Here is a 24,406-nt window from a genome sequence, read left to right on the forward strand (position 1 = left end):
GGATAATTATATTCTACTTTTAAAACATCTTTCTACCCATGTACATTTCATAACAAACGGTTACAAACGCTTTTTAAAGACCAACTCGTCCAATCCAAGGCAACGTGTTCCTTTAATATAAATCACGTCTAATGAAGAACAAAAAGGCCTGTGAAATCTCCGTTTCAAAGCGGATTTCCGCTCTTTTTAACTTTCCCAGTCCGCATTTTTCTTGGGTTCCGCTTTTTTCCCGTTTCTTGTTTTTCTTGCGGGCTCCGCTTTTTTCCCGTTCCGTTTTTATCTTTTTTTCTTTTACGTCCGAAATAGATGTGGAATCACGTACACGTACCTGGAATCGATGTGAGTCGGGGCTAGACCCAGTACAATGCTCCGTGGTGGTCTTTTACTGGAGCCGTTGTTGTTAATAAACTGCGCCAATAAAGTATCTAAACACTTGCAAATAGTCAGATTTATTGGAACCTGAATTAGTATGCCAAAGAATAATTATTCATTTCTATTCACCGTTAATTTCTGCACATTTTGACACATCTTGTGTTGCGCTACGATGTTGTTTGGTGGATTTATGGACACTTGAGTGGCTTAAGGTCGAATTTCAAAAGTTGCAAAAGCCCCTATTCACCCCAATTCGATCCAGAAGGGAACTCACACAAGCCTCACACACAGACAAAATCAAGACAAAAGACACAAACTCGTTTCGTTTACTTGACCATGAAATTTATGGCCGTATCTTTAACTCTAAAACTGCTGATATCCTGTCCTCAATACTTGGTGTGTCCTCCATCACTGTTAACGGCAATGAGTCGTCTTCTCATACTCCAAACGAGACATCTGATCTGTCCCTGGTCAATCCCCTGCTATTTCCTGATCAGGATGCGTCGCAATCCCTCGAGAGTGGTGTCAGGCTTGATGGACTTGTTCACTTTCTTCTGCTGCAGAAGTCACACACGGGCGGCCACTTCTTGGCAGGTTGTCCACATTTCCCTGAGCTTGGTAGCCATTCCACCATTTTACTGACCGTCGCTGGTGACGTTCCAACTTGATGAGCTGCAGCTCGAATCGACATACCGGCTTCTATCAAACCAACGATCCGTCCTCTTTCCTGTTTGGTCAGTTGAGCCATCTTTCCTGTTATCTTGAAACACCTTTCCCTGTCTTACCATAATCAGGGATTCTGGCTCTTAACCCATTTTGTTGTATGCCTCCCATCTTTGACCCCTTTGCTTGGTTACTGACAATTATTCCTGATGTTCATCGCAACCGATTTATCCAAAACGCGACAAACAAATCATTTATAAAGGGCGGGCAAAAGAAACGCTGATCTTACTCGTCACAATACAACGATTTAGCTTGAATAGGGGCTTTTGCAACTTTTGAAATTCGACCTTAAGCCACTCAAGTGCCCATAAATCCACCAAACAACATCGTAGCGCAACATAAGATGTGTCAAAATGTGCAGAAATTAACGGTGAATAGAAATGAATAATTATTCTTTGGCATACTAATTCAGGTTCCGATAAATCTGACTATTTGTAAGTGTTTAGATACTTTATTGGCGCAGTTTATTTTTTATTTGTTCGTTTAGCGCGAGGTCTATTTTACATGTACTTCAATGTCATTGTTCCATTGCACCATTAGAGGGCGCTTTACTAAAAAGCCAACACCTTGAGTACGTTGTGTACGGTGTGTATTTTTTGCGACAAGTATAATTATATCGTAGGAGGTCCTGTTTTCGAGGTGTCCCTAAAATCAAACACTATTTCAATTCACAATTCATGATGATCAAATCATGTGACTGAATATTTTGCTGAGCATTCTGAAAAAAAATACAGAGGCTTAAAGAAGCCATGTGCCTTATATCATTTTCTAATATTTTTTGAGATTTTTATTTTTTAACCCTCATCAATATTATTATTAATATTAAAATTTAAACATCAGCTTGTTGATTCAATTATCACTGTTTATTTATACGCTTTATTACAAATTTTAAGGGAAAAAAGGGAAAAAACCTAAATAAAAAAATCTGATTTGAAAGCCAATAATTATTCACACTTTTTATTAAACATTTTTGCAAATTACCATGGTAATTTTTAAAATTTCATTTTTTTTTAATAAATAAAACGAAGACAACTGCTGGATATAGAGTCATATACAGAGTCTCAAAGAACACTTGTAGTCACTGCAGATGTTTCTTCCACATGGCTTCACCTGCAGTGGAAACCATACTTTCTTGTTTGCCGTGAAAACAGGAAAAACTCAAAACCAATGGGGCCAGTTGAAGTCATCGAAGATCGGTGTGTAGTGTGAACCTTTTTAGTGTCCACCAAGTTTTAATATATGTTTGAATACTTTATATAAACAAATAAAGATAATTAGGTCATCGGTTGATATATGGCATCATTATTTTTTTCCCAATTCAAAGAAAAGGCATAATACCGTGAAAACTGGTAAGAGGGGGGAGGATATGGCAGTCGACGACGAGGACTCATCGCGCTTGTGGATTTACTCCTAAAGGAATGCTACAAAAATATCTTGAAAATGATGATGTACAACACATTGTTACATGTAAGAATTGTGGCCTATGTTTCTGTGAATGTGTTGTCTACGCTTCAGTTAATTAAAGCCTTTTATTACGTTCGTAGTGCTGGCCCAAAATCCGGACAACAATTTTCCGCTTTTTTCATGACCCGCTCATCACAGGCCTAAAAGGAAAGTAAAAATCAACCAACAAAACAAACGGAACTTGGCCGTAAAGTATTAAAACTGTTTTCATTTCCTGACTTTCTCGAAGGCAGAAAACAATATTTTTTTATAATGTTTTTGCTGAGAATAAAAGAGGAAGTCGGCACGATAATTGGCAAAATCTGGTCTCGGGCTGGTGCATATAAAAGTAAGGAAATTTGAAACCACAGGGCAGTTGGTTCACCATGGCGTGTGGTGGTACATGTAAGTGTGTTTTGGTACTGGCATTGGTCGTTGTGTGTAGTGTAGTCGCTGTGAGTACACGTCCCATTGATGGGCCAAACATTTCGGTTAACGGTGATTGGGAACCGGTCTCAAAACAGAAAGGCTCGTCCGTAAACTTCGGTTGCGACTTCATATACCGAGAGAGTAGCTACTTCAACATTCAGAGAGGTGGGAAAATTATCTGGAAGAAAGATGGTCAAGCTGTGGCTGAGTGGTCTAACGAAGCAGGAGAGTATGACAGGTATGTCCTGAATATGGACGCACCTAACTTCGGGTCATTCTATGCCCGTTTTCGAATCACATCCTTAGTGGCTGAGGACCAGGGTCAATACAGTTGCCACGTTGAGAATGGTGATGAGGTTACTCCATCGAATGACTTGAGTTTAGTAGTTGAGTATCCTCCCTCTGGTGTATACCCGAAGTGCTCAGTTCTTCCAGTTGACGATGACATGAGGCTTGTGTGCAAGTCGGAGAGGGGAAGTCCCCTGGTCGGTCTGCAGTGGATGAAAGATGGTGACTCTCTTCAACAGACCATTGACGATGACGGAGAAAGCTTCATTGAGGTGTACACCACGGTAGCAGGACCGGAGGCCATTAACATGGGACGGTACGAATGCTCAATGACCTACAAGGGGGCATCGAGATCATGCTTTCTTGACCGACTCACGATGCAGATACAGACCAGTACGAGTGGGTTAGCCATCGGGGAAGATCTCGAGGTCATCTGCCGTGCATCAGCTTCTGACAACCCACCGGTCTCCACGTTTAGGTGGGAAGTCAAACCAGACCGGCACCATACAGTGGGTAGCGATGGGGCGGTACTTCACATCTCCAACATCACATCTCATGACAACGGAACTGAAATCATCTGTGAGGGACAAAACGCAATGGGTCGCAGTACAGCGAGCAGTGTGATCATCTTACGACCTGTCGAGGCCACCCCAACACCAATAACTCTCGAGTTGGAGCAGACTGAGATACCAGAACACGTCGGTGCAATCGCTCGCTTCGAATGCCAAACAACTCCCGAGCGTACCACCAGAGAGTGGGCATACAACGGGCTTCACATTGACCCGTCCAACACCACGGACAGATTTTTCGTCGAGGGGAGACTTAACGACGTCATTGCGGTGCGGAGGATCACACGGGAGGATGTCATGGCCCTGGTCACTTGCCACGTCACGGTCAACAACCGACCAAAGGCTGAGATGCACCTGAAGGTTAACTTCTCTCTGACCACACAGTCGCCTCGCTTACCCACAACATCCAGACAAGAGCACACCTCTACCAGTCCCCACACTGTTCCGGCTGTCTCTCAGGCACCCATTCTCGTCACCCCTAAACTGGACACCTCTACATCGAAAGACGAGTCCTCGTATTTCAACAGTCAGATAATGTGGTACCTGATTGGTGGCATGATGTGTGTTGTCCTACTTGGTATCTGTTGCTGGGTGTCCCTCAAAGCGAAATCACTCATGTGCGACCCACATCGAGAAACCAAGACCGTGGTGAGCCCCACTTCACCGACCCCATCTTGTCAACGTATTAACGGCGATGATTTCGTGGTCCGAGTCGGGATTCCTAGCGAGGTGAGACCCTCCCTGACACCGGATCAATCTCTGTTGACCAAGGAGCAACTGGTGGAACAGGAGGTACAGTACCAGGATCTGGAGGATGTGTCTCGTGAGAGACAGGCTAACGAGTACCAACGACTCATCAGCGATGTCTGGTTGCCGCCTCCTGTGTCTTTGCCTAATTGAGGTTTATGCAAGAGCGTCGAGTTCAAGTTCTGACAATTTCGTCATCTGAGTGTGGGTTCGAATCTCGGTCGTAATACCTTCTTTGTGCAAGACACAAAGGCTACCCAAAGGCTACCAGCTATGGCTACCAGCTATGGCTACCAGCTAAGGCTACCAGCTATGGCTACGACCAAACCGTCGCGTCATCGTGTGTTGATGTGTAGAGGCTATGTCACACAGGGCAATTTTTCAGACAACCAACTGCACTGCATACAAAAGGAACACTTAGAAAGCACATGTAAAAGACATACTTACCTGTAAAGTCTCTATCCTCAAGAAAATAATGAGAAGACTGAAATGAGAATGAATTGTTTTAGTGGGGGTTGCCTGGAACTAGTTGTTTGTTTTGCCTCATGTGACATGGCCTATTGCAAAACTATGCTATTCTATCGACCAACAGTCGTAACAGTAACTTTAGCTGCCCCTTTGGGTCTGCTCTTAGTTCCAATGCTTACCACCCAGGAGTTAATGGGTACATTGTGAAGGTAGATATTGTTGCTTTTTATGATGAGCAACCTGTGCCTCCATTTGGCTGCAGTTGCTGCATACTCCAAAGGAGTTAAAATGGTTTCCGGAATATCTTAGGCCCAATGTAAAAGGGCTAGCCGTGTATAAAGGGCTTTGAGACAATGTTTAAAGACACTGGACACTATTGGTAATTGTCAAAGACCAGTCTTCCCACTTGGTGTATCTCAACATATGCGTAAAATATTAAACCTGTGAAAATTTGAGCTCAATTGGTCGTCGAAGTTGCGTGATATAAATGAAAGAATAAACACCCGTGTCACACGAAGTTGTGTGCTTTTAGATGGTTGATTTTGAGACCTCAAATTCTAAATCTGAGGTCTCGAAATCAAGTTCGTGGAAAATTACTTCTTTCTCGAAAACTACGTCACTTTTAGAGGGAGCCGTCTCTCACAATGTTTTATACTACCAACCTCTCCCCATTACTCGTCACCAAGTAAGGTTTTATGCTAATAATCATTTTGAGTAATTACCAATAGTGTCCACCGCCTGTAAAAGAGCTTAATTATGTGCTTTCATAATAATTATGTGTTTATAATTAACTATAACTTGACATTATTTCAGTATTGCACATGGCTCAAAGGATACAACTGACGGAAGGTTTGAAAAACTGAAATCTTAAGTTTGGACGGGTAAAAAAAGAACACGATGTGCTGGTAAATGTATATTAATGATATAATTTTTTAAGCATTTGATGAGGTAATACTTGGCACAGTAAACGCGCTTCCAATACTTTTCTAGAATGTGTATAAATTGTCACTTAGTGAATACATATCGGGCATTTTAAAACATCAAGATAGTCGAATGAAAAGTTAATGACTGTTTTATTGAAGAAATTCCATCAATAATGTACCGCACTTTGTGAAGCAACTACATTTTGTTCTGGAATTTTTTTTGCACGTTCAAATCGGTCTATCTTATTTCGGTTGTGGCGATCGATTTAACCAAACATGTCGAATTTCAATGTAATATTATTCTCGACTGTGTCAAAACATTTCAGAATGACAAAATTAAGTTGCTTTTGGTTGAGATTCAAGTTCATAATCAGTAAGCTTTGAGGTTGAAACTAATCAAAGTTTCCAGATGATTAAAGGATTTGGATACCTTTTCAAAATGTCCATAGATTTACATTAAACTTACAGGGTTTGAAGATAATGATAGTGGAAAGCTTCCCTTCAAATATTACTTACTGAGGTGCTGTAGTTTTTGAGAAATGAGTAAAACAATGTCATGAAAATACGTTTGTAAATGATTAAAATAATTTTCGTCTCATGAGACGAATATTTTTTTCATGACATTGTTTTACTCATTTCCCCAAAACTACATCACCTCAGCACGTAATATTTTCAGGGAAGCTTTCTTCTATCATTATCTTCAAACTGTGTAAGTTTAGTGTACATAATGTGGACATTCTGTTTTTTATCCTACAAAAGTTACATAGACCCTTTAAAACGTACCTACTTTATGTACATATTTAATTAGTGTTGTCCTTCGTTTTTATGTAGTTTCCAAGACATTTGCATAATCTGCATGTCATTATTCTAGAAGAAATTAACAATGTGTAACCTGGTGCACGCAGTGTTTTAAAGCTACGATGTCAGAGGAAACACGAGCGGGCAAGCCGCTCCGGGCCCAATTTCATAGAGCTGCTTAAGCACACATTATTGCTTTATAATTTTCTGCTAAGCAGAAGTGAGCAGCATACCAGTCACAAATTGTTCATGTGATATGGTAGTTTGGCTGGTAACCAAAATCTGGATTTTGCTTAAGCTACTTGTTGTCCTTAAGCAGCTCTCTAGAATTAGGCCCCGGTGTTTCTGGTCAGCAGAGTGTGGGTTTGAGTCCGTTTCTTGACGGTCCTACGGTCCTTAAAGGCATGGTGTACTTTTGGTAAAAACTCCACAAGTTAATGACAATGACAATTTACTCGGTAAAGAGCACCGAAGAGCTGTTGATATTAAAATCTTGTTAGAAACGACGTCCTTCGAAGTAATGTAGTTTTGAGAAAGACTTTTCATACAAATCTATGCACCAATGGTACTTTTTTCTCTAGTACTTTCTTGCAACTTGGATAACCATTTGAACCCCAAATTGTTCAAGTTTGTTATTTTATGCTTGTGTTGGGATACACTGCCCAAGTGATGATACTGGTCCTTGACAATTACCCTAAGTATACCCTGCCTTTAAGACTTGGTGTCTTGTTCTGTATTGTATTATTGCATCTATATAACATTGTAGTTAAAATACTGTTAACTCTATAATTCGTGCCATCTTTGTGTTACTGCAGGTTTAATCTTAATGTTAATATTCTTACCTGTTAAGCTTTTAACCAGTGCATTTCCTTTGTACAACTGATGTGCAACACTTCACCATTATTGTGTGATCCTTCGGATGGGACGTAAAGCCGCAGGTCCCGTATGTTGTGTAAAATGCATGTAAAACAGTATCTGCTTGTTAAAGGGAGGGTATATCGTTAGTAAATACTCCAACAATAGTGACCATAAAATCTTTACTTGTCAGCAATGCAGCTGCTGATAAGACTGTTATTACATTTTGAGAAACGATTCCCTTCTAAGGAATTTGGTTATAGAGAAAGGGATTAAAAAACCTTTGAATCTGAGAAAAGTTTAATGCATGAAACGTTTCTCAGATTATTTATTTATTTATTTATTTATTTATTTTAAATCTTAAGACAAGCACAACAGTTACAAGTTGTACAGGGGCTGTCAAGGTTAAAACAAAAGTATAAAACTGTCATCAAAAGATGTGTAAAACCAGACCCCTGCCAACGATAAAAACATATTTCCAACGTGAGACTTTTGGGACGCTTGGTGGCAGTAGACTTATCCAGGTAAAATCCATTGTTCTCGGTCATGTGCGCACGCCCAGAACTACGTAAACAATGGAAACTTACCTGGTAAGTCTACTGCCACCTAGCGTCCCAAAGTCTCCCATGACGGATTTATCTTCCTGCATGATTGACATAACCGCTACAGATTTTCGGCACTTACTATTCTAAAACGTGACCACCTTTTGAAATTACATTTCTTAGGTTTGTCTAATTGTATTATAATTATTAACATTGTTATTAAAACAACATAACGGTTAAAAAGAAAGTGATAATTGTCTTTAAGAAAATAGGTTTCGCCTGGTGTTTTTGGTTAGTTGGCTGCAGATTGTGCTACCCCCTTTTCTTACCACTCGTCCATAGTGCTTCTTCCGAATTATAAAGCATTACTTATATGCTACCAATATATCAATATAAACTAATTATTCTGCAGTACGGAGGACATTTATCAACTGTCATAATATGTATATTGAACTCATCAATTAACGAGTTAAAACACTTACTGAAAACTATTTGATACATGCTCTGTTTCCAACAATTGTTAGTACGTGTGTCCATTTTTCTGTGAAATTATCAAAGCTTCCCAAGCCTCGTTATGACCGTCTGAAGTTTGTCGCTAGCCAAACTGCCCACACGTTCTCAACTACTTGCAATTGCCTGTTCTCGCAAGACTGTTTGCTCATGACTACGACACCGATACTATCCCCATAGTAGCAACAGCAGAAGTCTCGCGGGAGCAGACGCATCGCGGGAATAGTGACCGTTAATTCACCGCGACAAACTTTGAACGACTTGTCCACAAGTTTTTTGATAAACACTTCCTCTTTCACGCCATGGATGAGGAAATGGAAACTTTCCGATAACCGAAATCTATATCCGGAGCTAAGGGTGTTCCCCAAACCTGAAGTAGTATGCAAAATGATAAGGAGGCAATTAAGGACATGCACATGAGCCGTTAATAGAAATTCCCGCTCCTTTCCACCGCTGGTGATCAATGACGCAAAAAATACCAGGTGGTTATACAATTGTAAAATTAGTAATAGGCTTTATTTGCCTCCCGATCTCCCCCCCCCCCCCCCCTGTTGGCCCCAAGTTGGTGACCGCCCGCTGCACCCCACCCTGTAGGCCTACAGCAGTGCATGATATAGTCGGTCCAGTTGCAAGTAACTACCAATAGTTACAAAAGTTAGCACAACACAGAAAACAATTTGCCTTTTTAGCTAAGACAAGCTAGGACCCCGTGAAAGAAGGTGATTGCAGTTCATTGGGAGCTGCAACTGCTCATTGTTTCACTTTCACTATACGTCATAGTGTTTTGTGGTTGACTTATATTCAGATGACTGTGCTCTGCTTTAAGGTTTATTGAAACGAACAGTCGATACTAGTCATTCGGATAGTGATACACAATGTAGGTAGAAATCGCCCAAGGTAATACTTACACAGCCATCTGGAAAATCCAACTCAAAAGGGAACTAAATGAATGAAATAGAACGCCCATAATACGTCAGGGGACAGACATACACCAAACAAAACAACAAACTTCCTTGGTTACGGCTCACTACTCCCACCACCCCCGCAAACAACAAAAACACCCAAGCCTAACGAATCCAGAAATGTAGGACTACAAAGTGCTACTAAGTCTGTAGCAATTTCATAAGTTGTAAAGTTGCATAATCTCATCAGGGGCTTATACAAATCAGCAACCAACGCATGCACTCAGAGTCCTCTCTGCAAAAACGAGGGCGCCCTCGTGTGATTTAAAAGCGATACCCAATTAAGAATACATCTAGACTGAGATAGGTACTGGTTTTATAGATCAAGCGATTTCATTGAATACAATGATTTCATTGGATAAACCGTTAGTGATGTAAGCTTTCCACATCTGTGATTTGACTGGTCCAAGGTGATGTTTGGAAGCTGCCCTTTCGGTCGTTTTCATGCAGTGTGTAGGCCTATGCCTAATGTGGAATAAATGTAGGTAAAAGGTAATTATGGATATGGATGGGGATTTTTGTAGGCTATAATTTCTGGTGTAATTCCCGAGCCTCAAAGTGTAACGTCAGACGTTCAGGCTACCTGTTCCCTGTGTACAACACAAACCAGGATCTTTTCCCCAAAGCTCGGCATAGCTTCCACTTTATTGGCCCAATTTCATAAAGCTGCTTAAGCAGACAATTTTACTTACAATGTTGTGCTCAGCAGAAATGAGCAGGATACCAATCACAAATCGTAGATGTGACATGGCATTTTGGCTGGTAACCTTATTCTGGTAAGCATTTTGTTGTTGTGCTTAGCTACTCGTTGTGCTTAAGCAGCTCTATGAAACTATGGCCCTCGACTCCGGACTCCGTTTGATGTTGGAAATGTTGGGCGCGATCGGTCAATCTGCGCGATCAACCGATCGCGCTGCGCTGTTGAACGATCAAATTAAGATCAATTGGTCGCGCAGCAATCGGTCGATCGCGCAACATTCGGTCGATCGCGCAACAATCGGTCGATCGCGCAATGACATCTTTGCGCGATTGACCGATTGCGCTACGAGTATTTTTTTCCGTTAGCAGCGGATCGCGCAGGAAAGGCTTTGCGCGATCTACCGATCGTGCAGGAATGGGTTTGCGCGATCGACCGATAGTGCAGGAAAAGTTTTGCGCGATCAACCGATCGTGCAGGAAAAGTTTTGCGCGATCTACCGATCGTGCAGGAATGGGTTTGCGCGATCGACCGATCGTGCAGGAATGGTTTCGCGCGTTCGACCGATCGTGCAGGTAAACTATCTTCAGTATCACCATAGTGATTTGTATAGTGACGTGACACTACGATTGATTTGCAGTTACAATCAATGTTACATCTTTGTGAATTCGGCCCCTGAACATCAGCCGATCGCGCCAAACAATTCCTGCTCAATCGGCCGATCGCGCAAAACCATTCCTGCACAATCGGCCGATCACTCATAACCATTCCTGCACAATCGGCCGATCGCGCCGAGCCATTCCCGCACGATCGGTTGATCGCGCATGTTCGTTGCCGACTGTTGCGCGATCGACCGATTGTTGCGCGATCGACCGATTGATGCGCGATCGACCGATTGCTGCGCGATCGACCGATTGCTGCGCGACCAATAGATATTTCAATAGCGCAGCGCGATCGGTCGATAGCGCAGCGCGATCGGTTGATCGCGCAGATTGACCGATCGCGCCCAACAGAAACACTGTACAACGTGTACACAGCTCTAATATTTACGACGAAGCCCAATCCGGAGCTGGAGCCCACGCCGAGGTTTTGTAAAAGACCCAGGGTCGAGTTCACAAAGATACATCCTAACTTCATAGGACTCTCAGTAAATTTTCCTTTCGGTTGTGACTAGGGCCAACATTGGTCTTTTCATATCTGGTGAGAAAAACTTGGGCAATTGTATCCTGTTGTGACAGTATTGCCTCTAAACTAGACTTTTTTTTATACCCAAAACGTGAAAGATGCCTTTTGTTTGGTATAAGTTCACATTATGTATTTGACATAATATGTGTCCACGGTCAAAGAACAAGATTTTTTCTTATACTTTGTGGATGGTAGGGACTTGGTGTCAAAAATAAACAAAATCGACATTTAAAATAATCACATTGTGTGTTTAGGCCATTTTAGACCGATTTGGGGGTCTGAAAACCATCAAAAGGCAAAAATATTTCATAATTTTTTTGATATCACTACAAGTGACGAGGAGTATCAAAAATACATTGTTGAAACCCAAAACTCACAGACTTTTGTACAAATGTCATATATGTCCTAAACATGTAATGTCCGTAACAGCAGCAAAAACCATGTACCTGGCCCGACGAGGCTTACACCACTGGCCTCGGGCATGTGGTCCAGTGTTAATTTCGAGTCCTGCCATTTCCACACACTGGCCAATTCCAATTCCAACACTTATGCAAATCTTCAGTCTAGAGAATTTGCAAATTGTGAATAATTTTTTTAAAACGTTTATTACAAGCCCGATGTTTCTACTTGCTAACCATGACTTAAAATACGTACCCAAAATACCCCCTTGCCATTTTCGATATAGCACAAACATTTAACGACAAAAATAACGCTGTGGCTGGAAAAGATACATCCAGCCCCGGAAGCCACGAAGAACAAAATGGCTCTCTAAAAAAAGCTAAAGACAGATGCAAAAGGGCGAAAGATTACTGGTACTATTAGACGAGCCAATAAAGAATTGTCACCCTCGTTGCTTACCATTGGTACCATCCTAAATAAGGGATTTATGAGGAAAAGAACAACTTAAGAATAAAACTTCCTATCACAGAGCGGGTGCATTAGTTGACAACTCTACACTGAAGTTCCGTTCAGAAAAATCGAATGATTTTCCACTTCGTTCGGTGGTAGTAAAAAAAACCAAGATATTGTTATTGAGTTGACAGTTTGACATGGCCATCATCCAATAAGTAAACACTGTCCAAAATAAACATTATTTAGCGTGTAGTTGGGGGAGCCAACGTCATTATGGCTTCCCCCCCCCCCCATCTACAGGTTTAATATTGGCTCCCATACACCTTATATAAAAACACGGACATCTTACATATTTAATTAAAGTAACGCAACGTTTATTCATTTTACTCTAAAAAAGATCTTAACAAAATACAATCCAATTCAAATTCTCCATAACAAATTTAAAATATTGCATAATACTCGTTTCAATCATTCATTATTATCAACCCTGTAGTGTAAACTAAGCACATGTTTAAGGCACTATAGTTTATTCATTAGCAATTATTAAAGCTACCTCTTAAGCCTAGGAAACGTACTGGCCTGCAGAATTTACATTTTACTATCTGATATTTTTCTTTACATGTATACAAACACACCATGGTAGGTAGATAAAACGTCCTGGAGTTTTACAAACATGTTCAGTGCGCCCACCCTACGGTATGTTTCTTTCATTGGGAACCTGTAGGCCTAATTATAGAAATATTGCTAACATTAGAAATAATATTGTTAACGTTCAATGGAATTGTCTATTGGACGGAACTATTTACAGTGGTACGGTATTCAAAAAATATATTAACATTCCTAGAAGACTGAATTGCAAAATGTTCAGCTGTAAATTTATAATAAGGCACATTAAACATTGTTAAACAGGTACTTGAGCGAAAATCCCATCCATGTTTTCCATCCAGTTTCGCGCGGGTCCTGCGGTTCTTTCCCCGTCCTGTTTATACCCCGTTGCGTTTACTTTTCTCGCGATCAGTTTATTATTTTCCTGTCCCGTATCATTTAAACGCCTCTTTTTTTCTTTTCCGTATACTACTTCCCCAGGACCGTTCATTTTTCCCGTCATTATTTCGCCGTTCCCCCGTCCCACTCCCTCTGCCACACATCGTACATACTATTATTACAGTTACCAACATAATTTGTACATTCAAAAGATTATACTAAGCAATGTTGGAAACTACTTATGATATGCTTGCCTATTCTCTATAGATCTCAACTGAGATAATGTACAGCTCTGGGCCCGATCTCATAAAGTTAATTAGCAGAAAATACTGCTGAGTGAGAAAACAATTTGGCTCAGCAAAACAAACGAGCGTGGCGTCGTTCGCAACAAACTTCATGGAAATAACATGGTTGGTAAATTGTTTTAGTTAGGCAAGGTTTCACTTTGCTTGGTTTTTGTGCTTACAGTCTTTATGGAATCGGGCCATGTAATAATTGGTTAAAAGTAGGTTATAGAACTGTGAGCTTTGAACCAAGAAAGTGTTTCTAAAAATCTGCAAAATTAGCATGTTTTACTATTATTCAGAGGCTTTATGATGCATTACGTATTTAAATTAAGACATGGCTTAAAAACTTCGGCGGTAAAAGCTAGCTGCCGCTTCCAGCGTGCCTCCTTATTTATAGTTCAAAGTTCACAGTTCAATTTATTTCCACTCAATCATTTAAAATAACAAAATATAACATTGCAGGAGAGAAAACTTAGATTAAGTTGGGGATGTCTCCTAAAAGCAAGCTTGTTGGACACAGACCCCCGAATGTATGTACATTTATACGTATCTGTATGAAAGAACACCGTAAGAATAAACTGAAATAACTGAAGGCACACAAACTAGTTACACATGAAAAGAAGGGACAACACACAAACAGGACAACACAGTAACAATGGTCCAGTAAATGGAGGTAAACTAATCGAGATAAATTCATAATTTCAATAAGTAATCCCTTGTTGCCACCACTGTCTTTATAATGCCATTCTAAATCCGAACACTGGATCTACCCTGGCTCATCAATTATTAAAAAATTTTGTGTAAAGAGTTCTTGATGATAAGTTTAGAAGCCAGTGTTGAGATAAAGCGCCACATCCAGCTGCCAGCAGCTCATTGTTAATAATTAATAAATGTATTATATTTGTTTTTAAACATCAACAACAGAGTTAACAATTTTTAGAGCTGCTCAAATCACACTTGTTGACTAAGCACAAAAAGTGTTGGCTTTAATACCACCCAGTTAAAAGACAGTCTGTGGCTGGTCTTATGGAAGCTGGTAACCAACAATTTCTGAATATTTTTTTTTTAAGTAGCTCTTCAGTACTAATGTGGTTCCCTCTCGTGTACATGAATATGAAACAGATACAACTGCATTGGTAATAATTTGGTCCATTTGCGAAGTGAGAGTCAGAAGTCTTACACACATCCTGGGAGGAACACCATTATTAAAAGGTGCAAAATATTGGAAAGATGTTTACAAAGATCGTATAGTCATAATTGGCAAACTTCTCATGAACTGTTTTTGCCCGAATGAGTATTAGTTTTTGAGATATATTTGAAGCACAACAGTTGGTTTTGATTTTGCAAGATGTTCTTATAAACAGGAAAACTTTAATCTCCCAACTATTTTGTCGTGACTCAAATGACCAAGTGAGCCTAAACTTCCAAAGGTTTGTTATTATTGATGTGTATAAATTTGGTCACTCAAAGTGCGGATAATGGTCATTGATAATACATACATGTTCCGTTTGCTTCAAGTAGGTTAAAGGCACTGGACCACTATTGACATAATTGTTAGCATCGAAACTAACAGGGAGACGGCTCCCTCTGAAGTATTGTAGTTTTTGACAAAAAGGTGATGTCTCACTCAAATATTAAAAGCCTTTTTAGGCATTTGAAAGAACACAAATTTGAGCAACAATGATGTTTTTCTTCATTGTTCTCTTGCGAATTCGATGACAAAGTGAGTCAAATTTTCACAGGTTTGTAATTTTATGCATAATGTCGGGATACAACAAGTGAGAAAAAAGGGCCAATTCCATGGCTCTGCTTACCGTAAGAAAAGAATCGGCGCTTACGGAAGCAGGGATTTTTGGCTTCTGTGATTGCGTACTCCACGTATTACTATGCATTATATAATACGCTTACTCAGCTAGCACAAAATATCGACCTCGCACGTAAGCGGACAGTGGTGATCGTAAGCGCAGAATTCGGCGGTAAGTAGAGCCATGAAATCATGCCCTGCTCTTTGATGACAATTACCAAAGGTGTCAAGTACCTTTAAATATGAGAAGGGGGAATCCAGTCATTGTTAATGATTCGTTGGTACTCGTTAGTCTGTCGCTGACGAGACACATCCTCCAGATCCTGGTACTGTACCTCCTGCTCCACCAGTTGCTCCTTGGTCAACAGAGATTGATCCAGTGTCAGGGAGGGTCTCTCCTCGCTCGGCATCCCGACTCGGACCACGAAATCATCGCCGTTAATACGTCGACAAGATGGGGTCGATGAAGTGGGGCTCACCACGATCTTGGTGTCTCGATGTTGGTCGCACATGAGTGACTTCGCTTTGAGGGACACCCAGCAACAGATACCAAGTAGGACAACACACATCATGCCACCAACGATGTACCACATTATCTGACTGTTGAAAAACGAAGACTCGTCTTTGGATGTAGAGGTGTCCAGTTTGGGGGTGACCAGGATGGGTTTAAGGTTGGGTGTTTGAGCTGGAGCATGAGAACGATACTTAGCGACATCCGTCTGTGTTGACAGCTTGTGGTAGGGCGTTTCGGTTGAGTGTGTGAGAGGCGAACTAGTGGTCAGAGAAAAGTCAACTTTAAGATTCATCACAAACCTTTTCTGGAAGCTCTTTGCAACGAAGCAAGTGACCAGGGCCGGTACATCTTCTCGAGTAACATCCCTCACTGACAAAGCCTGGTTTTGGTTTCCCTCGACGAAGAATCTGTCTTCATGGTTCTGTGGGTCGATGTACTGGCCATTGAAGAGCCACCCCATCTCGCGTTCCGGAGTTGTTCGGCATTCGAAGCTGGCGAGTGCACCAACGTGTTCTGGTATCTTGCTCTGCTCCAACTCGAGAGTTATTGGTGTTTGGGTGGCCTCGACAGGTCGTAAGATGATCACACTGCTTGCTGTACTGCGACCCATTGCGTTTTGTCCCTCGCAGATGATTTCAGTTCCGTTGTCATGAGATGTGATATTGGAGATGTGAAGTACAGCCCCATCGCTACCCACTGTATGGTGCCGGTTTGGTTTGACTTCCCACTTAAAGGCAGACACAGGTGGGTTATCAGAAGCAGATTGAAGGCAGATGACTTCGAGATCTTCCCCGATGGCTAACCCGCTCGTGCTGGTCGGAATCCACACAGTGGGTCGGTCGAGAAAGCACGAGCCCGCACTCGATCCCTTGTATGTCATTGAGCATCCATACCGTCCCATGTTGATGGCACCCAGTCCTGCTACCGTGGTGTACACCTCAAGAAAGCTTTCTCCGTCATCGTCAACTGTCTGTTGAAGTGAGTTGCCATCTTTCATCCACTGCAGGCTGACCAGGGGACTTCCCCTCTCCGACTTGCACACGAGCCTCATGTCATCGTCAACTGGAAGAACCGAGCATTTCGGGTACTCATTAGACGGTCGGTACTCAACAGCCAACCCAAGGCTTTGTGACGTGGTACGGACAGACTCTCCCGCCTTCAGCTTGAAACAATACTCTCCGTTTTTCGATGCGTCCATGCCCTCGATTTTAAGATAGGCAACAAAGTGGCGATCCCGGAAAAGCTCTATCCTCGTAGTATACACATCGGTCGTTTGAGATTGGGTACTTTGCTGCTCGGCGATGACCCGGCCGTCCACCGTCCAGGTGACTCTTCCTACCCCGGTGCCCCCGGCCTGGTCACCGAGGACGAAACCGACCGGGAATCGCCCAGAGCCGATTAATGTGACGCTTTGGTTGACGGGAATGATGGTTTGATGTCCAGCTACCTCTAATGATAAAACAGCCATGGCTGGTGTAGCGCAAGGCGCCAAGACCAGGCAAAGAACTGCGATCAGGACGGTGGGAACAAGTTTAGCTTTACCAGCCATTATGCCTTTACTTTCAGACTAGAATATCCACGGAAGAAGAACAGTCATCAGTTTCTAAGAACTGTGTGATTTGCAGTATAGCAACTCTTCTTATATAAAAGGTCACTCAATGAAAGTAGAACCTCACACAGAGGCAGTATAAGCTTACAGCTTCATTTCCGTTACCGGTTACAAACATGAAGGCACAATTTCAGAAAGCAAAACAAATTGCCAAGCAAAGTGAAACCATGCTTAACAGAAACAGCTCTAGTGCTCCAGCTCAAGTGCCGTAAGGTCAGGCGTAACTAAAGTAATGCACAAGGGGGGGGGGACACATTTATTTTTATAGGGGGGGGGGCACATCAGAAAACCAAAGTTCCTACATAATTATTCTCAGATCAATCTGAGCAGTTTTGGAAAAAAACACTTTGCTTTGGAATTATAACAAGCTGACCCTCAAATTTCGGTCATTTATTACAGCTCCCTTTGGAGTATATTTGTTGCACATGCTGTTCTAAAGCTAAATCATTCATAGGAACTATCTCTGCCCTCACAGGTACCCATTTACCCCGGGTGTAGAGAAGCAACTTGCTCAGGGAACACATGCGCCACGACAGGGACTCGAACCCACTATTATTCCTTAATGCCACTTAATGACACAATTAAACACTGGGTTGCGATCAGTGCAGAAATGGAATGTGTTGGATAAACAAATCCACTCAGGAGAAAATTCGTCTAATTGGGAAAAAGATAAATTCCCGAGCGCGAGAATACAATAGACAAAAACATTTGAATATGAATGGACGTCATAGCTAAAATACCTGAAGTCGATTAACAAATCGTGTACCCCCTTTCTGGAAGTCGATATTCATTCATGCATTTTGCCGTCAAGACGAGAGGTCGACTGCGTAGGGAACATAGTATTGTGTTTCCGTTTCCTTAGTTTTTTAAGTTCAGCCAAATGGGTTTTCTGAGTTGCGACTTAGTCACGTTATGCTCCTGTTAGCAGTACGGTGTTCAAGTGATGAATTGGTGAGTTGAAATGTAGAACATTAATACTGTAACAAGCCTTCAGAAACACTGTAACGTAATCACAATGTGTAATATTCATTTGCCGTAATTTAGTCAATATCAGAATGTGGAAATGCTGTGTAGATAAAGATGGCATTATTTGTCTTACATGTTTAAGATGGCATCTTAGTTAGCAATAAACATTATTCCCAAATACAAATTCATGACCCGCTTGTAAAGGAAATAATATATCAAATGCCAGTCAAGTTATTTCCAGTTGCAGATGGTGTAGTCCATATTGGTAATTTCTAGAGCATTAGACGTCAGATAAATTCAAAAATAAGTTCGATTGGCTGTTAAGATAACATTAAGATAACTTTGGCAAAAAACAACAACAAAACAACACAAATAACATGCTTAGCGTCCCCGCTTGCTTCCTTGTTAGAAAACCGCGCCCCTTTCCCGTTAAAAACAACATTTTAACAGTCTCGGAGTTTTTTAAACAAATTTATAGCCCAGCTGGTTGTCTCTAAAAATGTGTCAAGCGCCTATTTTTTTTTTTTTTTTTTTTTTTTCTTCGCGAAGTTAAGCCAGGTACCGTCAAATTGAGCCAGAGTCTGAGTTAACGTGAAGAAACCTGGGCCCAATTTCATAGAGCTGCTTAGCACAAAAATTTGCTTAACATGAATTTCCACATGATTTTCAGGATGAGCAAACAAAAGCTGAATATCAATAACAAGCAATATGCAACAATTGGAAATTTGGTTGGTAATCCTGTTTTTATCAAGGAAGAAAAATCAATGCTTAGCACATTTGTGTGCTTAGTAGCTCTATGAAATTGGGCCCTGGAAACATTGTTTGGCAGAGTGCCATGTATGATGCAATGCCACTGCGAGACACTTCCAGTGGCTAGGCGGGTTGTGTCCGCCACCAGACACCCCATTGTGATGGTAAACAAAACCACGTTGTTTTTTGGTTGTGATGGTGACAATGGAGTCTTGACGAGCTTTCTCTTTTGTTTTTATGAAAAAGTCATCAACCGAAAGTAAAATTTTGTAAAAGGAAGTTATTGAAGGACAAATTTATTCTATACAGTACACCCGTTTTGATCCAGTAAAGTTTGTTTTTAAATCATTAGGATCATCTTAAAAGGGTTTATTGCCTTCGGATTGCCTGGGCGCCTTTTGCTTAAAGGAACACGTTGCCTTGGATCGGTCGAGTTGGTCTTTGAAAAGCGTTTGTTATAATATGCATATGGGTAGAAAGATGCTGTAAAAGTAGAATACAATGATCCACACAAACATGCTTCGAAATTGTACGGTTTTCCTTTTACCTCGTCGACTAACACGGTCGGCCATTTATGGGATTCAAATTTTTGACTCCCATAAATGGCCGACCGTGTTAGTTCGCACAGTAAAGGAAAACCACGCAATTTCGTGGCAAACTTGTGTGGATCATTGTATTCTACTTTTAAATTATCTTTCCAACCATATTTATGCATTTTATAACAAACGGTTACAAACGCTTTTTTATAGACCAACTCGTCCGATCAAAGGCAACGTGTTCCTTTAACAAAACGTTTGTATGAAATTCGCATGGTTGGAAAGATATTTTAGAAGTAACATTTTTATCGTTGGCAGGGGTCTGGTTTTACACATCTTTAATGACAGTTGTTATACTTTTGTTTTAACTTTGACAGTCTAAAGATTTAAAATGAATAAACAAATCAAATTATTCTCGTCCTTCGAAGGGATGTTCCGATGTTCCTGGTTTGATCGGTTGCACATTGCGCCACAACACCTTGTAAACCAATACATGGTGCTAGGAATAGGTCTCTCATACTTCAACACGAATCTCCACACATACCTTGCATGCAAAAACACCAAGAGTGTTGATACACCCCTTAGGATGTGATATAAAGCATTATATAAGTACATCGTTTTAAACATCTCTCGAAACTGTGTGGTTAAAGTGTAATAATTTTCATTAAAGAACAACCCCACGGTGTGCTACATTTTTATAAAAACACATTTTTTTACTCTACAAAATGGTTCCACTGGTTGTACTCCTACAGTCAAGTTAATTTTTTTTTAAAATCATAACTCACTAATTTCAACACCGTTGTTTTTTGTGCATTAACTTATCCTTCAATAAATAATAATAATAATGAGTCGTTTAAAAAATTTGAATTGATAGATTTGAAGGCCAATGTGTCCTTTTAAAGAAAACGTATTTGAAAAGGGTATAAGATCAAACACAACAAGTTCATTAAACTATTTTCTTGGCCAAAACAAGGAAACTGCTCAGCAAACTTAATATCTGTGCACTGTACTTTTCTGTTTTAATTAGCGGGAAACATAAAGAGGAAATAGTCTTATCTGTTTACTATCATCATAACTGACATTATGGTGGTTACGTTTATGTGAGTGAGACAGGACTTGTCAACTGACTTTTTGAACTTGAATCACAAAAGGTGTCAGTGCCATGCTAACCATGTCATGAATTAAAGGGTCTATGTAACTTTTGTAGGACAAAAAACACAATGTCCACAGATTTACACTAAACTTACACAGTTTGGAGAAAATGATAGTAGAAAGCTTCCCTGAAAATACTACGTGCTGAGGTGCTGTAGTTTTGGGGAAATGAGTAAAACAATGTCATGAAAATAATTTTTGTCTCATGAGACGAAAATTATTTTAATCATTTACAAACGTATTTTCATGACATTGTTTTACTCATTTCTCAAAAACTACAGCACCTCAGTAAGTAAGATTTGAAGGGAAGCTTTTCACTATCATTATCTTCAAACCCTGTAAGTTTAATGTAAATCTATGGATGTTTTGAAAAAGTACCCAAATCTTTTAAGCAGTAAGGTTGGAAACTATTGATGTTGGAAACCTTTGATCATAAATAATTATATGTTTCATTTGAGTCTTTACTTTGTTCCTAAGTATTTTATATTCTAATATAGCTATTAAATCTGAAATTATAATTTATTTATTTATTTATGATTATTATTTTTTTTTCTGGGGGCGGGGGGCCTAGAGTTAGGGTTAAGTCAAATTGAAGAAAAGAAAACAAAATCAAAATTTTGTAACATTGAATATATTATTGAAGGGCCCCTTCAAAATAGTTAATAATTATTACAAATATTGTTGTGTTGTGTACGCCCAATAATGGCATCATGTCATGTTTTAAACGATGTCTCTTCGGTTGTCAGAGTCGATTGTTTATAACTAGTTTTCAATTGTTTTATTGTTACTTTTCCCCGATCTGACATAGTTGCAATTCCTCAAACCTGCGGTTCGTAAATGTTTCGCGAAATGCCGCATGCACGTCATACGTTCGAGTCGAGTGCGCAATAACGCCCCTTCATTAAAGACAGTGGACACTATTGGTAATTAATAATTATTAGCACAAAAACTTTTCTGATTAAAAGTAATGGGTAGAGGTTGATAGTATAAAACATTGTGAGAAACGGCTCCCTCTGAAGTGACGTAGTTTTCGAGAAAGAAGTAATTTTCATCGAATTTGATTTCGGGACCTCAGATTTAGAACTTGAGGTCTCGAAGTCAAGCATCTGAAAGGGCACAACTTCGTGTGACTAGGTGTTTTTTCTTTAATTATTATCTCCCAACTTTGATGACCGATTGAGCTCAAATTTTCACAGGTTTGTTATTTTATGCCATATGTTGAGATACACCAAGTGAGAAGACTGGTCTTTGACAATTACCAGTAGTGTCCACTGTCTTTAACTATGTTAGGCGTACTTCGTGCGCTATCCTTATGGTTATGGGGCAAATGACTTTGTATTTTTTCCTTGAAACAGTTGGTTAAAGAAAAGTTAGTGTGAAGTGTAAAAAATTAATGTGTTGTACAAGTTACAACGTGTTGCATGATGTAGGTTTGCCGGCCAAACCAGCAGGTGAGTGGATATAGCCACCGCATCGGTGGGCCGGTGTCGCATGCAATTATGTCCTCTATGCAATACTATCCGGAGGACATTATTGCATATGCAATAATGTCCGTCAGACGGTTTACATATGCAGTCGTGTGCAAAACCGTCCTTGCAGTAAATTAAACGCCCTTGGTCGACGGAACACGTTCGCCATTTTTTGTTACAAGCTAAGTGCATGTCATGTATGACAGGGGAAATGTTCGGCCGTTGGGTATTCGCTGCAATCATAAAATACGTGAATATTCATTCTGCATAAACGTAGCTTCAGTGCGTGTACGCTCGCTTACGCGCGCACATGCGTGTACCAATCATTTACATGTCCGCCGGCCGGTTTATGCATAGCCACGGACACAATTGCATATGCAAAAGTGTCCGGAGCAGACAGTCTTGCATGTCGGACACAATTACATCTGACACCGGCCAAATTTTGTAAAACTGCATTCAAAATGGTTCAACTAAAATTTGTGAGTAATTATCATGTGAAAATGGTCGATATAAAGGATTGATTTTGACTAGTTAGCTAAAATTGTCACCATCCCAGATATTAAGATTCCCTTGTATAAGATATTCACTCAAAGCCTTTGGGGGAAATCTACTCTTGTTTTTTGAAATTTTGAATTTTTTTAATTTCTTTATATCATAACAAGACAATCTGTCAATACGAGAATTTGATACAAAATGATGATTTCTGTTGGTTTAGATGTGAACGATCTTTAATGAGTAATGAGCTAATCAGCTAGACTAATTTGATACAAAATAATGACTTCTGTTGGTTTAGATGTGAACGATCTTTAATGAGCAATGAGCTAATCAGCTAGACTAATTTGATACAAAATAATGACTTCTGTTGGTTTAGATGTGAACGATCTTTAATGAGTAATGAGCTAATCGGCTAGACTAATTTGATACAAAATAATGACTTCTGTTGGTTTAGATGTGAACGATCTTTAATGAGTAATGAGCTAATCAGCTAGACTAATTTGATACAAAATAATGACTTCTGTTGGTTTAGATGTGAACGATCTTTAATGAGTAATGAGCTAATCAGCTAGACTAATTTGATACAAAATAATGACTTCTGTTGGTTTAGATGTGAACGATCTTTAATGAGCAATGAGCTAATCGGCTAGACTAATTTGATACAAAATAATGACTTCTGTTGGTTTAGATGTGAACAATCTTTAATGAGCAATGAGCTAATCGGCTAGACCACTTAAGCCCTTGTTCACACTGTATCTCTTATCCCTGTGGAATACAACCCCGGAGAAGGCCCAGGAGTTTTTCAACCCATGGTTACCCCGGGCACACTTACTTTCACACTGTCCCATCTAAGTCCTTATTTCACAGGGTTCTGGTTGCACATATTCACAGATTACCCCTAGGTTACCGCTTACCCCTTCTCCAGAGCTACTCCCCAGGTTATGACCAGGGGTTAAGTGATCAAAGTGTGAACGGGCCAGCGGTTATTCCCCATGGATAACCACGGGGAACAGATTAGTGTGAAAGGGGCTTTAAAAGAGAATTTACCATAGTCCCTATATATCTAGACGCCTAAGAAAATTTGACCTTCAGACAACATTTCCAAGTCGACGAAAAAAGTCTGTAGTTACAGAATAATTTATTGATTCACTCAAGGTGCAGTTTTATCAATTAAAAAATAGCAATACAAATTGTTTGTAACTTATCTACAAATTTAATAACACGCCAGCCATTTGTGAGTTAAATTTATATAATGTTTGGTACAATGACTTCCCTGTTCACAAGTGAATACTCAAATTCGAGTACCTCAACCCCCCCCCCCCCCAACAAAATCCCAAACAGAAACCAAACCGGAAAACAAAACAAAAACCCCATTGTTTGTTGTCTCTTATGTTACTATGACTGCACCAATTGAGCTCTCTAGCCCTATGTTGGTGGTCTCCCTAACCCTTTGTTCAGGGGTGGCAGTCAGAAACAT

At 40.3% G+C, this 24,406-nt stretch overlaps 2 protein-coding genes and 1 long non-coding RNA gene across 3 annotated transcripts; 2 read left to right on the plus strand and 1 right to left on the minus strand.

The window, feature by feature from the left end:
• Positions 1-2,466: 2,466 nt before the first annotated feature.
• On the plus strand, positions 2,467-8,404 carry LOC139944513 (uncharacterized). Its single transcript, XM_071941553.1, has one exon. It carries the CDS (start codon positions 2,925-2,927, stop codon positions 4,722-4,724), a length of 1,800 nt encoding a protein of 599 aa, XP_071797654.1. The 5' UTR covers positions 2,467-2,924; the 3' UTR covers positions 4,725-8,404.
• Positions 8,405-12,711: 4,307 nt separating this feature from the next.
• On the minus strand, positions 12,712-17,552 carry LOC139944499 (uncharacterized). Its single transcript, XM_071941533.1, has one exon. The coding sequence runs from the start codon at positions 17,499-17,501 to the stop codon at positions 15,675-15,677; it is 1,827 nt and encodes a 608-aa protein (XP_071797634.1). The 5' UTR covers positions 17,502-17,552; the 3' UTR covers positions 12,712-15,674.
• Positions 17,553-23,620: 6,068 nt separating this feature from the next.
• LOC139944558 (uncharacterized) lies at positions 23,621-24,250 on the plus strand. The gene is made up of 2 exons (XR_011786975.1): positions 23,621-24,054; positions 24,085-24,250. It is a non-coding gene; the product is annotated as an uncharacterized lncRNA (long non-coding RNA).
• The last annotated feature ends 156 nt before the right edge of the window (positions 24,251-24,406 follow it).

Source organism: Asterias amurensis, chromosome 11 (genome assembly GCF_032118995.1).
Source record: "Asterias amurensis chromosome 11, ASM3211899v1".
Classification (NCBI taxonomy): domain Eukaryota; kingdom Metazoa; phylum Echinodermata; class Asteroidea; order Forcipulatida; family Asteriidae; genus Asterias; species Asterias amurensis.